Source organism: Lepeophtheirus salmonis, chromosome 11 (assembly GCF_016086655.4).
Source record: "Lepeophtheirus salmonis chromosome 11, UVic_Lsal_1.4, whole genome shotgun sequence".
Lineage (NCBI taxonomy): Eukaryota > Metazoa > Arthropoda > Copepoda > Siphonostomatoida > Caligidae > Lepeophtheirus > Lepeophtheirus salmonis.
This window is the reverse complement of record NC_052141.2, coordinates 6,120,135-6,136,474: the sequence shown is the minus strand read 5'-3', so window position 1 is coordinate 6,136,474 and position 16,340 is coordinate 6,120,135. Positions and strand designations below refer to the sequence as shown.

Below are 16,340 nucleotides of genomic sequence, written 5' to 3'. Positions count from 1 at the left end.
CTGTATGTTCATACTATGTAAGTTTTTCCTTCTAAGATCTTGATCACGACTTTGATATCCAAAAAGAATTTCATGTAATAAGTACATTTTTCCATGTTTATTTTATAATTCCTTGGGCCTTTTTATGACACGGCGTTACTTCACTCCTAAAATAAACATTTACACTCTATGAATTTGTTGTCAGCTGTACATTTCTTCCTTCTTTTCCACTAATAATATCGTTTCTCTTAAAGTGAATAGGGCATCCTCGTTGTTTACTTATATATGCTAATAAACAAAGCAACGAAGATTCTGTAGTAGCTCTGAACGTCATCTCCCAACAAAATTTCCTTTTGGGCAAGATTTAAGCCCACAATTATTATATAGGTTCCATAGTGTTAGAGGTTATCTGGAGTTTAGTATAAAATAACTATCAAGTCGACGCCATTATATCCGGAAACTGTACTAAGAATTCAGTATCCCTGACTACGATTTGGAATTACATTCAAGCTGGGGATTTAAAATCAAGATAATATAAGGACAATGTATATTATAATTATTTTCCAAAAATTAATTTAGCAATTGACAAATCTTTTGCTTCTACATGGAGGCTTCATAGTGAAGAATTCAATCCCTCACACCAGCCACTTCGAGCATCAACCCCGGCCTGTAATCTGTCCCCGAAATCCCTGATGAGGAACTCCTTGTTAATATCGGCCACTGTCTCGAGAATGTAATCCTGCAAGTAGTATACAGTGTTAGTTGAACGTTTATGTGGCTCTCTTTCAATGACACCCACACAATGTAGTCAAAAGGCTTCAGATCCGGGTAGATAGGAGGCCACATTTCCTTTGCTCGAAACATTTAGGAAGGCTGGAGTGCTTTTTTTGTCTCTCAGAACGATCTTGAGTCTTTCTTGCAGGTCAAGCCGACCCATCAGACTCATTGAAAGCCTTGGCAACATTGTAAACGGTTGATTTATGCAGCTTTGTGAAACTCAATAATCTCCTTGGGCTAAATAGTGGCCACACACTGTTCGTATTCGGGGGACATCTCAAGGATATTTTGTATCTATTTTTACAGAGTTTTGTCAGGTAAATCGGATGGTTACACATTTATAAGCCTAGATCTCAGGGTTGGCAATATATTAAGGGCATAACATGTTTCGGATTTAAAATCCCCTCCGCCCCAACTATATAATACTAACATAAAGGTTAATCTTCATGGAATGATTTGTTTTTCAATTGCAAATATAATGAAGGACTAGACTGTTCTCTCTCCCACTCTCATGGCCAGTCCTTTCTTCATTAATGTAACATTAATTCTTTGAAATACCAATTAGCAAACAAAATGCCAAGTATTTATTATTTACTTAGTAGTCCAAACATATATGTATACAATTTTCTGCAATATCATTCTGAGAACCTTTATATTTTGTCTGATTGAAGAAATTAAATGTAGGTGTGTATATTTATCAATGTTAAAATATACTTTAAAAAATTGAATAAAAGTGAATTTGGATTAAATGAAAAAGGAGCCGAGGTTGAGTGATTAATAAGTATGAAAATGTACCAATAATAATCAATTTCATGTCTTTGGTGTATGGGTTTTTACTTTTTTTTTTTAGTTTTTTTTTCGGAATAAACATGCCTCATGATTAATTATGAAATATCCTCAGGCCTTGACTAGTAGGCATTACTATCTTATGTAGGACTGTTCTTTCTCTCTTTTCCCGAGAGATTGTTATAATGCATGCAGTAATTTAAATTCAACCTTATAATTAGAGTGTACTTAGACTCTAATTATACCCTCGGTCACAATTCATTTATAAAAATGAAAAATTGCAAATTTCTCTATGTCATTGAAAGAAATAATCATTGTATAAAAAATTGAAAATAATAATCATTTCAAGGTTCAAATGATGTAGGTATCCATGTTTGTTAACCTACCGTGTGCAAAGTGGTGAAAAACGAGGACTTTTTGATAATGAATATAGAGGGCAAACTTTTGACAAGAATAAAAATGAGTACAACATTAAGGCTTTATCAGAGATGTATTTATTGATATGTCATTCTATTAATTCAAAGGGATTCCATTTGGCTACTACCATGGCCTAAAGAATTGACCTAAAGCCAACCTAGCACTTCTTGATGAGGGTATCGTACATGAGCGTCCACTGCTGCTCGACGGAAGCCTTTAGATCCTCCAAATTTCAGTGAGGGGTAACATATGCTCTCTTCTTCACTACACCTTGAATGCCATAAACAATTATCTGGGGAAAAGGCTGGCCAAAATGATCAATTATGCTTAAACCAAGTCAACAACTTCCGTCCTCTCTTGATCCGGTTGGCTTTGGTTGCTGTATAAAACAGTTGCCGATATCGTCGTATATAAGTGAACTGCACAAAATCATTTACATACCTCCTCCTCATAGTCCCATCATTGACATTAAGAGCCTTGAATGCTGTCTCATTGATTTGACCAGACTTCATGTAATTGCAGTGTTCCTATCCTCCATGATCCCAACTTTCCGGCATCTACCTCTGGCAAAGTAACTCTCAAGGTTCTGACTATCTTTTGATTTTCATTTTCTTTTCGTGAGAACTGTTGCAATACTTTATAAGACTAACAACGTCTCGGATTAGTCAATAGTTACAGAGTAATTAATGATATCCTTATTCCACTTTGCGGATAAAAGATTATTTTAATAGGAGAATAATTTTGGACCAGAATTAATCCCACAATCGTCGTTTCGCTTCTGGAGTATAACTTTGGTCGTGGGATAAAATATGTTTTTGGAGAACAAGTAAACAGGAATTAAAACCATTCAAGGATGTTTGATATTAATTATTATATACTTTTTCTATTCAGACACTCAAAAATGGATAGTAAGAATGAACACCGCTTAATTTTCGTTCAATATCCAAGCCTGTTTCTTAATATTAATGTGTATTTTTTTATCAAATATCTACTTACAAATAAAAGACCATCTACACGGAAAAACTGACCTTCAAACAAAAATCATATCCCACCATATTTAACTCCATAGACTACATTTGGGTGTGTTTTATTTTTTTTTTTATTTTTTTTTAAATAGGGATTGTTTCATAAGGAGAGACCATGGTTGAATTATTTATCTCATCATCATGAAGTTAGTGTGAAATGTGGCACACAAAATTTATTTCTCAAAATAAAAGGTTGAGAAATTGACATATTTAATGCTTAAAAGCTGTCATATCGGAACCAAATGAAGTCTATGAAATCACATAAAGGTTTTAAACTATAGCTAAAACTCTTGAGTATCTCAAGTCATCCCCATAATTTGAATTATGAGCCTATAATTGGCTCAAATATGTCTCTGAAATATTAAACAATATGTGCTTACATGAAGTATAACAATCTTATTTTTCTTCATTTTAATTGGTCCTTTGTTTCTCGCCATCTTTTTTAATTTCTTTACTCCTAGATAGAATTGCGGAATATAAAACACGTTGTTACTTTTATTGTATCACTCAACATTTCCTCCAAATATTCCAAAAAAGATCCCGAAATCCTCTGGTAGTTAGCCAAATAAGTCAATTACACCAACTACTATTTCTTCCTTAAATACTCCCAGGAACATCTCACCAACTTTTTGAATGAATTACATATATATATATCCATAAAAGCCCTACAAAAGAGGGGAAACATCAACACCTAAAATGACGTAGTTAGTAACTATGTCATTTAATATGTTGTAGATACAATATTAGACCGATAAGGACCGGTCCTAAGACTCACAAATTTTATCAGGGTCATACTCATGTTACTGCAGTCATTTAGAGGGATTCAACAGGATGCAAGGAACACTCAAGAGACATATAAGATGCTCCGTGTACATACTTATACTATATTAATCTTTAATAACCCAACAGAACTATGAATGAACCATTTATGAAGCATGTCCATAATATAATTAATTAATTAATGCCCTTTAAAAGAGTTGGGCGTTTTTATGAGACCCAAGGGCTGATGTCAAAGGTATATAACTACATTTTCATAATTTTATGGTCTTGGAATATAGGTTCTTAATGAAGATCATTAAGGGGGGGGGGCTGGTTAAAAAAAGTGAACTGCATAATTACCAAGATAGAGAAAATTTGATACTTGTATGCTATAATATGTATTTATCTCGGTGCTATGAAATAGACGGTTATATTTATCATAGGGCTTGAAGGGGTGATTATAAAAATTAGGACTTCAAAAAAAAAAAAAACAGTGTCTTACCGAGTAGGTCGTTTATAAAATATTAAGTACTTATCCATTTTTTTAGCCGTCTGAAGAGGAAGAGTCTTAAAAAGTCTTTCTAGGCTTAAGGGAGAATAAATATCATTAGGGGTCTCTTCAGAAAGAATTTTACATTAATCTTTGATTAACTTTCTTTTCTTTTTTTGTAAATCCCTTTAATGGATTTATTATTAAACCAAATAATTCTAGAACTCAATACAAAATATTAATCTCATTTATTTTCTTTTTCAGTTCATATTACTCTTGGTAACTCTCTTCGTAACCTCAAGCAGCGCTCGACCACAAGACTCTTATGGATCACCTCAAGCTGCTCCCGCATCTTCTTCAGGAGACTCTTACGGATCACCACAAGCCGCTCCCGCATCTTCTTCAGGAGACTCTTACGGATCACCAATCGCCGCTCCAGCAACATCTTCAGGAGATTCTTATGGATCGCCAGTATCTGCTCCAGCAACTTCTTCTGGAGATTCATACGGATCACCACTAGCTGCTCCAGCAACTTCTGCTGGAGATTCATACGGCTCTCCTCAATCATCATTGATTACAGGAGGATCCAACAACTTGGCTGTTGCTTATGGAGCTCCTCAAACCTCTCCAGTAAGTACGTCTTGTCGTACTCAAACATCCCCTAATCAGATATCTGGTGCATCTTGCACAGCCAACGCTCCAGTGTGCACGGATTCATGCTCTACAGTCCTTGAGCCAAAATGTGAGACCAAGTATGACTCAGAGTGCACTACTGTTAATGAAAGAAAATGTGAGCAGACCTATGAAACGCAGTGTGCTACAGAGTATGAGCAACAATGTAGCACTCAGTATGATGAAGAATGCAAAACTGTCTACGATCAAAAGTGCGAGACAAAGTATGAAACCATATATGAAGAATCCTGCAAGACGACCTATGCTGATCAGTGCCAAACGGTCTATGAGCCCAAGTGTGAGACGCGCTATGAGGACAAGTGTGAAACGAAATATGATACTCAGTGCTCAACGCAATATGAACAACAATGCCAATCCGTTACAGAACAGGAATGCTCCACGGTTCAGGACAAACAATGCAGTACGACCTATGAGCAAAAGTGTGAAACGTCCTATGAAACCCAGTATGAGCAAGCCTGTCAAACTATTCAGGAACAACAGTGTCAAACTCTCTATGACACTATTTCTGAAACAAAGTGTGAAACGAAATATGATACGGTTCAAGAACAAGTATGCAATACTGTGTATCAGACAGTGTCGGAAACGCAATGTGGAACTGTATACGACACAGTCTCTGAGCAACAATGCAGCACAGTCTACGACACTGTGAATGAAAAGAAATGTGAGACAAAGTATGATACGATTAATGAACAAAAGTGTGAAACGCGTTATGAAACAGAATATGAGCAACAATGCTCAACCGTCTATGATACGGCCTATGATACTGTTTGCAACACTATTTATGATACAGTTAACGAAAAACAATGCAGTACCAAATATGAAACACAATGTAACACTGTCTACGAAACTGAATATGACACCACTTATGACAACAAATGTGAAACTCAGTATGAAACAGAATATGAAACGTCCTATGAATCTGAATGCAACACCGTATATGACAATCAATGCCAGACTGTATACGATACAATTCAAGAGTCCCAGTGCAGTACGCAGTATGATACTAAATGTGAGACCAAGTATGAAACGATTCATGAGCAACAGTGTGACACCAAGTATGACAATGAGTGTACAACCGTGTATGACACCGTTCAGGAAAAGAAATGTGAGACCAAATACGATACTCAATGTACCACAGAGTATGAAACGACTTATGAGCAACAATGCCGTACTGAGTATAGAACAGAATATGATACCGTCTACGAGGAACAGTGCAACACTGTGTATGATGAAAAATGTGAGAGCACTTATGAGACTCAGTATGAAACCATATCCCAAGAAGAATGTCATCAAGTCCAGGATCAAGTTTGTAACACCATCTATGAGCAAGTCTGTGAAACTCAGTACGAAACTGAATTTGAGCAAATCTGTGATGAGCCGGAACAAGATACGTACGGATCACCAAAGGCACCTGCTATTGGCGCAGGAGACTCTTATGGATCTCCTCAAGCTCCTTCTGTTGATACATATGGAACTCCACAAGCCGCCCCGGTTTCAAACTCATTAGATGATTATGGATCCCCTAAGGCTCCTGCTTGTCGTAGTGTTCCGAAACAAGTGGAGAAGCAGAATTGTAGAAGTATTCCCCGAGAATCTTGCTCACCTACTACAAGAACCGAGTGTCAACAAGTTTCTAAGCAAGTACCAAAACAGGTTCCATCCCAGGTCTGCAATAAAGTGCCCCGACAAGAGTGCAATAAGGTTCCTAATCAAGTAGCCAAGCAGGTTCCCCAACAAATCTGTGATCAAGTTCCAAAACAAACCCCCAAAAATGTTTGTAATCAAGTGCAAAAGGAGGAATGCTATGATATTCCTAGACAAGTGCCTAGAGAAGAATGCCACCAAGTCCCAAGACAGGAGTGTAGGGATATTCCACGACAACAAGCGCGAGAAGAATGTAATCAAGTACCCAGAGAAGTTTGTAGTGAAATCGCTAAGCAAGTTCCCCGTCAAGAATGTACTCAAGTCCCTCGTCAAGACTGCCACCAAGTTTCCAAGCAGATTCCCAAGCAAGTATCAAAAGAAGTTTGTAATCAAATACCCCGACAGGTATCCAAACAAGTCCCAAGAGAACAATGCCAACAAGTGCCTCGAGAAGAGTGTATTGATGTCCCACGACAAGTGCCAAGAGAGGAATGTTCCCAAGTACCCAAACAAGTTGGAAGACAGCAATGCACCAATGTTCCACGAAAAGTTGAGAAGGAACAATGTAAAAACATCCCAAGACAGACTGCACGTCAAGAATGCTATGATGTACCCATGCAAGTGGCAAGGGAACAATGTCAAAATGTACCCCGACAAGTTCAACGTCAGGAGTGCAAAGAGGTTCCAAAACAAGAAGCCCGAGAACAATGTTCCTACATTCCTCGTCAAGTTGAGCGTCAAGAGTGTAATACTCTTCCTAGACAAGTTGCAAGACAAGAATGCAACTCCGTTCCACGACAAAGCTGCAAAAACCTTCCTAAACAAGTTGAAACACAAAACTGCAATCAAATCCCAAGAGAGAATTGTGTAAATGTTCCCCAGCAAGTATGCAATCCCGTCACGAAGCAGGAATGCAGTAATGTTCCTAAGGAGGTGTGTAATCAAGTACCTCGACAAGAGTGTAACCAAGTGGAACGCCAAGAATGCACACAAATCCCAAGAGAGAGCTGCTCAAAGATTCCCCAGGAATCATGTCAGCAAGTACCTCGACAGGAAACCCGTGAAGAATGTAATCAAGTCCCACGTTCGGACTGTTCGCAAGTGCCTAGGCAGGCATGTACCCAAGTTCCAAAACAAATCTGCTCCCAGGTACCCAAGGAACAATGCTTTGACATTCCCAGACAGTCTTGCTCACAAGTCGCCAAACAAGAATGCAGAGATCTTCCAAGACAAAAATGCAGTCCCTCATGTACAACCTCATACACTTGTCAAATCTGTGATCAACCATCCCAAGATTCTTATGGATCACCCTCAGCTTCCCCCGTTGTTTTATCCTCGTATAATGTCTAAACCGTTGTGCCTTTGTCTATTCCTTAATCCCTTCACTCTCTCTGGCCATGTTGGAGTTCATATTTAAAGGCTGAAACACGTAGTTTTTAGAAAATGTGTGTACTATGAATCAAAAATGAACAAACAAGATTATTAAAATACTTGACTGTTTGACGGTATCATCATATCCATACGACACCGTTCTATTTCAAATCATTTTGCTCAACAATTTTTTTTTTTTTTTTTAAATCACTATCCTTTTGCAATATATCATTAACCAATCCCCACTCAAAATTTGAATTTTGCTGTAGTTGTTGTTATTATTATATCTTTTCTCTTTATACTCGTTGTTTTTTATTTCTGTCAGGATGAAAAGCCGTGGTGATTGTCTTTCTTTTTTTTTTAACTCTTCAATTTCTAGTCGAAGAAATTAATATTACAAAAAAAAAAAAGTTGATTAAATATTCATTTAATTATTACACGTTATGGCATTATCATCTTAAATTACGGATTACTCTACCCAACCCGTAAAAAAACTCCTTTTTCGACTCTACTGATCGAGTCTCTTATTTATATTATAACATGCAAAAAAATTATTTATTACCGTAGCTGGATTACCAGCTACCTATTTATGCGTGTCTGCTCATCGGAGTGAGATATTTTTCAGTGAGTTGCGTCTATTGCTTTTTTGAGCGAGTTTCTTTTCAGCGATGCTAATTTCAGCAATATTCTCATTTAATAAGCATTACTCTATGAATGACGTCATTATTAGACGTCATCACTCAATAGTAGTCTAGAAGTCTAGCTGGAGCAACTGAGACCCTTGATCGATTTTGTATCAACTCCATAAGTGTCAATGAAGGGAAGAATTCAAAATCGATCTATGGGTCTCCGTGTCTTAGTGCGGTTTGTTTTTCAACTTTTTTCGAATTTCGATCACGGCTGGATTGAAAAAGTTGTCATACGGTAAGGAAATGACCTATGGAAAATTTCATTTTCCTACAATGTCATATTTTGGTCTAGCACAGCTTGTTCAAAGTTTGAAAGGAGACAAAAGTTCTTTATTTCGTCATTAAAGATTAAAACAACAAACTCATCATTATTTTACTTTTATTAATTATAATAGACATTAATTTAATCTTTAAAAAATATTGGTAAAGTTTATTTCTAAAGCTACCCTATGGAGGAAAAAAAAGCAAAAAAAATCATCTTTCCTCTCTCAAAATGTCAAAAAATAATGCACATCTTATTTTCTTTTTTTTTTAATTATACAGGACAATTTTAGACTACAACTTATTATAAAATTTTTATAGGTTAAAACAATATGCATCAAAATTATTTTATGAAAATTAACCACCAATGCATTTTAAGTATACAATTTCCCAAAGTTAAGAGTTTTTGCCATTGTTCATAATTTAATCGGATTTTGCGACCTCAAGGTGACCTCGTAGAACATTTCTATTTGCATAGGTCATTTTCACAGCATGTGACAAATTTAATAGACAAAATGTAATCGAAATTCGAAAAAAAGTTGAAAAACAAACCACTCTAATGCGCAATTTTTTATCCTTCTCGTTATGCATGTCAACCGTTTTAAATGAAAAAGTCTCTGAAATTACCCTTGCGCAAAATTTACTCCTCGAAATAAATCCTCGCTCAAATGAGTATACCTAAGATGACACTCACGGAAAATAACCTCACTCAAATGAATGCACGCCCTATTTATGTATAGATTTACTTATTGATTTACTCTGTCTCTGTGAACATAATTTATTTGTCTATGATCCATTTGTAGATCCTTTCGAATATTTATTCAAATATATATATTTTATGTATTATAAATCCACTCGACTCGATTTATTTGTGTTCCATTTAATGGCAAAACGTGGGCGTATTGGATCAAAATCGAAAAAACGATATATGGGGGCAAGATATCCAGTATCGGTATTGGAGAAAATTCTTAAAAATAAGATAATTTTATAGAAGCAGAAAAAAATGGAGGGAATGGGAGAAGAATTGTAGTTCAATTTTTGTAGCCAGGGAATGATTTATACAGAGAGTACTCAAACTTAGATGCATAGGCCTATCAGAACTCTGACATTAGAGACGTCACATCCTATTTTGAGACAGCAATACATAAACCGGGTGATGAAAAATAAGTGTTTAATCACTCGGTATATGTGTGTGGGCTCAAATTGCATAAAGAACAACTCAGTTAACAGGGGCGGGATTATATTTTCTTTGGAGGGGTCTTGATTTTTGGAATTTTTGGAAATAAAATTAAAAATGGATACCTATTCAAAAAATTTAACTTTTTAGAAAAAATTGGAAAAATCCATGATTAGATAAAATTAGTATTTTTATGAAAAAAACAAATCAAAAAATTAAATTTTTTGAAAAAAAACTAAAATCGATTTTTATGCACTAAACATTAAACTTTTTTGGAAAAATATTTCAAAAATCCATTGCTGGTTGAATAAAAGTAATATTTTTTGGAAAAAAAATCAAAAATTAAAATTTTTGGAAAAAAAAAATTAAAAATCCGTGGCTATCTATAAGAAAATTAATATTTGTTTTCGAAAAAACAATCGAAAAGTTATAATTTTGGGAAAAAAAATTAAAAATCCGTAGTTATCCGTAAGAAAATTAAAATTTTTGGAAAAAAAAATATAAATTCTATGGCTGTTTAAATAAAATTAATATTTTAGGAAAATATTTCAAAAATCCATTGCTGTTTGAATAAAAGGTAATATTTAAAAAAAAAATATCAAAAATTATAATTTTTGGAAAAAAAATTAAAAATCCGTAGATATCCATAAGAAAATTAATTTTTTTGGGAAAAAAATTAAAAATTCCATAGCTGTTTAAATAAAATTAATATTTTTTGGAAAATATTTCAAAAATCCATTGCTGTTTGAATAAAAGTAATAAAAGTAAAAAAAAAATCAAAAATTAAAATTTTTGGATAAAAAAAATTAAAAATTCGTATTTGCCCATAAGAAAATTAAATTTTTGGAAAAAAATTTCTAAATTCCATAGCTGTTTAGATAAAATTAATATTTTTTGGAAAAAAAAAAACATCAAAAAAGTTAAATTTTTGGAGTAAAGATATAAAAAATCCATAGCAATTAAGAAAAAAATGAAATTTTTAAAAAAACAATTGCAAGAATTAAATTTTTTGCTAAAAAAAATTGTAATAGAAAGAAAAAATTCTTAATTTAGAGAGTCTAAAGCCATTCCTGCCTACCACCTGCGGACACTGCTGGTTAAATGTGAATAACTTTCAATGTTGGTAGTTTCTACCTATTCTTCGAAAATATATAATTATTATTGAGATTTATTCAGAGTTTAAAAGGAGATTATTCTCATTCAACCAATAAGCGTTCAGAACACTGATTAGGAGAAAAGAGGGGCTAACAACGACAGCTGACAACAATAAACACAAAGTAACACCGTAAGTTACCTCAACTTACGGAACACAAATAAAAACTTAGAGGAAAACCAAAGGATGTTTTGGGGATTTCGTGTCCCTCAGGATTCTATGGGGGTCCGATAACTAGTAAACGTTGATACTTTATTAGAAAAGTCAATTAATAATTAAATATTCTTACAAGTAAAAATAGCCAATGACATCATTAATAGATATTTATATAACACAACATTAAATAATTATAATCAAGAAACATATAAATAGTACGTAATAAATTCATAAAACGAATCACTTAACCTCTAATTCATGTACTCATATCATTCTTAGAATGAGATTTTGAGGAAATCCACCTTAGAGAGCTACATCAAATTTGTTTCTCATCTTCATTGCACCTGATATCCTCACATGGAAGCTCCAAGTTCAACTCATCCCATTCGTTATGTAATATTTTCCCAATGAAACTGAGTATGAGGTCTTCAAACACGCTCGAATCATTCCACTCCCTTAGAACTTCCAAGACCTCTCCCTTCATTTCACAAATGTACCTCTCTTGGCAAACCCCGCTTGAATTACTACTCAAATCCCGTTTGGAACGAACTAAATTGTGCAGAAAGGGAAACATTGTGTCCAATGTAGGGATTGGAACAAGACCGTTGGAGTGCTCTCGACTCTGCGTGGGGTCCAATGAGAGATGATTCGTCATAAATGTAGAGGCCAGTAGTACAATAGCACCTCCCATCACGTAGGGAAATGCTTCATCCAGGAAACTTTTTTGAACGCCTATTTGGCCTCGTGAGGCCAAATAGTTGTTTAATTCCTCTGGGGATGTATAGAGTTGATTTTGATCACTCTCACTTTCTTCATCATCATAAAGGAAGAGAGGACCGTCCTTGTGTAATAGATCATATTCACTTAAAAGATCCTCTGAGTCCACAAGTACATAATAATCCTCGTAGTAGTCCGGCTTACGATGCATATCCTGTTGGGAAGGAACAAAGGTGGGAGGAGTGGAGTTAGTGGTATTGTTGTCATGAATGAGTGGCTCCAATTCCTGCGGATTGTTGATTTGAACGTGGGTAGGTGAGAAAATTGGAGAGGAGAGTGTCCATAGTGGCAAAAGAATACATATACAATAGTAAAGTTTCATATTTGTTTAAAAACTTTAAAAGACTCTTGTAATCACTTGATTCCGTACTCAAAGACGTTAAAAAGTCAACTGAGGTTCTTTTAAGAATAATTATCAATTAATGTATTTCGTCAAAAAATAAAGTCAACACACAAAACAAAATTATTAAACGATCTTTTGTTATAAATTATCTAGCCATGACATGGGAGTTTGCATTGAAAATGGCTTTGAATGTTCTTAATTACATACAATATACGCAGAGGACATGATTGAATTTATCTATCCTTTCTTTAGATGTCTGTTGTTTCATCATCTTCCGTCTTCTTTATATGATTCTTAAAACCATTGTTTAAGAGACAAACATCATTCAGTGATAAAAATATAATACCAAAAGAAATACAGATTACTACATCTGGAGAAAAATCAGATAAACGTTTTGTTTAAAGTTTCTTTTAATTTACCTTTCAACAAAATACTTCCTCTTTGGAATTATCATTCTATTCATGGTTTTAGGAAGGGACTGACCTTTCAAACAGATTGTTTAAGGGGACATCAAAGGAGTTACAATATTGGATAATTTAAGAATTAGTTTTAGAGACTAGTGACTACATATCCTGCTGATATTTTTGTGAAAAAAAGTTAATATCGGACGCCTCCTCCCTATGAAAATTAATTTTTTACCCATAAATGCGTATTTTTTTAATCTATCTCCTAAGTAATTAAAAGAAACTAGCGAATCATTAAAGCCTTTTTATGCTTAAAACAATAGTTATATAACATATTTAGGTCATAAAGTATCGTTTTAAGGTCAAAAAAAGGTCAAAGGTGACAAAAAAGTCAACTTCTTCTTAATTTTTATTTAAGGATGTGTACTAGGGTCTTCAATTCATAGGGCGAACTAAAGGATGAGGACTCAAAAACTAGACAATTTTACAATCCGTTTTCACTTCTACATAATTTTATTTTTTACTTATGAAGCAAAAGTTGGTAATTCAACCATTTCTACACTTTTTATAAAATATGCCCCCCACATTCTGAATAATGGATTCATACGGGGACGAACAGAAGCACAGCTGGTCTTAATCAAGTCCGAGGACCATTTGTTCTACTCCTCCATGACCACAGCAATTGGGGAATCGAAATTTGTGTGAGAAACCTTGTTCGTCTTGTCCCCCTGGATACTCCAAACAACGTAGTTAAAGGGGTTCACGTTGTGTTAGGACAAAGGCATAAGTCTGCTGGCCAGAAAGCATCCATATCCTCTCTCCAGAAATGTTGCACCTTCTTGGACGTGTGTGCTGGGGCGCCGTCTTGGGTAAACACAAAGTTGGCCCCTTGGAATGTGTTCTTCAACCATTGCACCTGATGACCTTGTAGTAGACGTCCGTGTTGACTTTTTCGTTGGTCTCGAACAAGTAGAGAGGCATCTTCCTGCCATCAGACGCCACGACGTCGAAGACCATGACCTAAGCTGGATGTTTGGTCCTGAGCTCTTGATTCAGCCAAGAAGCGATCATATCTCCTGTTTAGAACATCGTCCACTGTGAAGATTTTCTTGTCGGAGTAAATCTTGACTTTCTCGCCGTGGTTATTGAAGAGCAATACCACTTTATTAGCCCTTTCTAGCCCTTCACCATCATGGACTCGGCCAGGAGTTACCTTGGGGTCCAAATGAAGCTCTTCAGGTTCAGGTCTTCGTTGGAGGCCTTCAGGAGGTCGATCTCCATCTCTTTTGCCATCTTCCTCATTGATGTTGTAGGGTCCTTCACAATTTCCTCCTTGAGCATGGCCATAAGCTCGGCACTCCTCTTCCTGTTATGGTATCTGCTTCCAGAGTCCCTGGAGACCATGTCGGAGTTGTGTTGTTCATCACTTTTCTGACATTGTAGACGGTGTACATGGAGACATTAACAATGGTCGAGATCTCCTAAGGATCGACTTATTTGGCGGAGGAGATCGCACACCCTCTGCTGTTTGTTTGTTGTTCGGACATTTTTGATTACAGACACCAAAAAAACAAGCATCAAATTATAACTTTTTGTCAGCTCTTTTGTATGGCGTAAAATACAAAACTGAAAGACTTTTAGAACTGAGGGTAGACGGGTCTCTAAGAGGATTCTAATTTTTCAGTCCTCCGCCTGTATTAATTCGATTTTTGTTGTATTTTAATGAAAAAGTAATGTTTAAAGTTTCAGTCTTCAAAGGGGGTTTTTAAACTCTTGGGTCATTTGAAACGACATTTTGTATTAGTAAAGGGATTCAGAAGTTTTAATTTTGGGGGATTTTTGGGCGGAAATTAAAAATTCTTTTTTATAGAGTTATCAAAAGATATGCTTGCAAACACAAAAATAGGTTTATGAATTTGATTTCAACCCCCAGCACCTATTATATGTAAGTTAAAAAACCCATGAACCCCCCTGCTTTTACTCTGAGCTATGTATCCCCAAACACTTTACACCTCATCCCTTTTAATCAATATTATTAAGAAAGACAGTCAGTAAACGACAGATAGACTAAATCATAAATGAATGTTATGGTTGTTAGGAGAGGTTGTTGTGCATTGTTACTTTTGATTTAGAATCAAAAAGTAATTACTAATTAGGAGACACAAAATTGATTATTAAATATTTCCATGTAAAGACTAAATCATTCGTCTTCGTGTCTCAGATACCCCTGTTGTTGGATAGGTAAAACATACAAAGGGACTCCAATCCTGGAGTCCCTTTGTATGTTTCCAATTGTTTGCACATCTCCAATTATAGGATTGATTAGAGTTATATCAACGCAATCAAGATTTTTTTCCAGTTGGTAAAATAAACAGTATTTTTTTATTATTTTCCAAAGCTATTATGACTATTATTTAACTCTGGAAGAGAGAACATTTAAGTTAAAAGTAATCACTAGTTCGTCGGCTCATAAAAACCAAAGAGTAACAATGAGGATTTGCTCCTCGGGAGTTATTAGCAGTGATGCTAATTTGTAGCATTTTCATTACTATAAACTCATAATAGAAGGAGAACCTTAAGGATTTTTTTGGGCTTATAATTGTCAGTCGTTGTTGAACTCAGAGGAAAATTAATCATATTCATTCTTGCCTTTACCCTTTTTATCTCCCCCTCTCACAACTATGTTTAGCTGATTTAATGAAACATCACGACAGTCAAGTTGTTTTCTTTAAAAACAATCATCAAATAATCAGGGTTACCATCTTGACTCCCTAGGATATTTTTCTTACCATGCTCAAAAGGCTATCATTTAGCACAATTCGTAATAAATGTAAGTCCATGTTGAACTTAGAGTACCGGGTGGTCCATTCAAATCTGAACACATACTCATTCAATAATTAAGGAAGGTTGAGTGATTGAAATTAATTCATATTTGGAAATATTAATTTATAAGCAATGAGTTACATAGTATAACAAACCTGAGCTCTCTAGCTTAAGTACAAGTCGAGAAAATGACACTTGAACGTGATCGATTAATTTCCCTTCAGTTGGGCGTCTACAGTACACCCGTCTACGCCGTCAGCAAGTCCAAACGTTTGAGAGGTGGAAGAGCTCTGTCATAAAGGCCAAGCTAAACTCGGAGGAGTTAAAGAAAACAGACCATGCCAATCCCTTCAAATCCATGAAGCCCCATGACAGAGATCTCGGAGTTTCACACCGGACTATCCAGAGAGCTATCAAAAAAGTGGTGGAAAGAGCCTTGTCAGGGTAGGGAGGCCACTTTTGACATGTGCATGTCGAGAAAAAGGTACGCAGTGCCTGTCATTTGAACAATGAGAACCTCAAAGCCACTATCAGCCAACACTAGCACACAATGACAGAGGACTACATCCACAGCGGGTGCTAGGACTTTGGCCTCCGCCTGGAAGTCATTATTGTC

At 35.4% G+C, this 16,340-nt stretch overlaps 1 protein-coding gene across 1 annotated transcript in view; it reads left to right on the top strand.

Moving 5' to 3' along the window:
- The window catches only part of LOC121126004 (uncharacterized), a 75,204-nt gene extending 66,323 nt beyond the window's left edge, over positions 1-8,881 (top strand). Inside the window, exon 2 of the mRNA XM_040721284.2 lies at positions 4,498-8,881. Coding sequence (XP_040577218.1) covers positions 4,498-7,920 — 3,423 coding nt within the window. The 3' untranslated portion in view covers positions 7,921-8,881. The remainder of the gene's footprint in view (positions 1-4,497) is intronic.
- Positions 8,882-16,340: the final 7,459 nt, after the last annotated feature.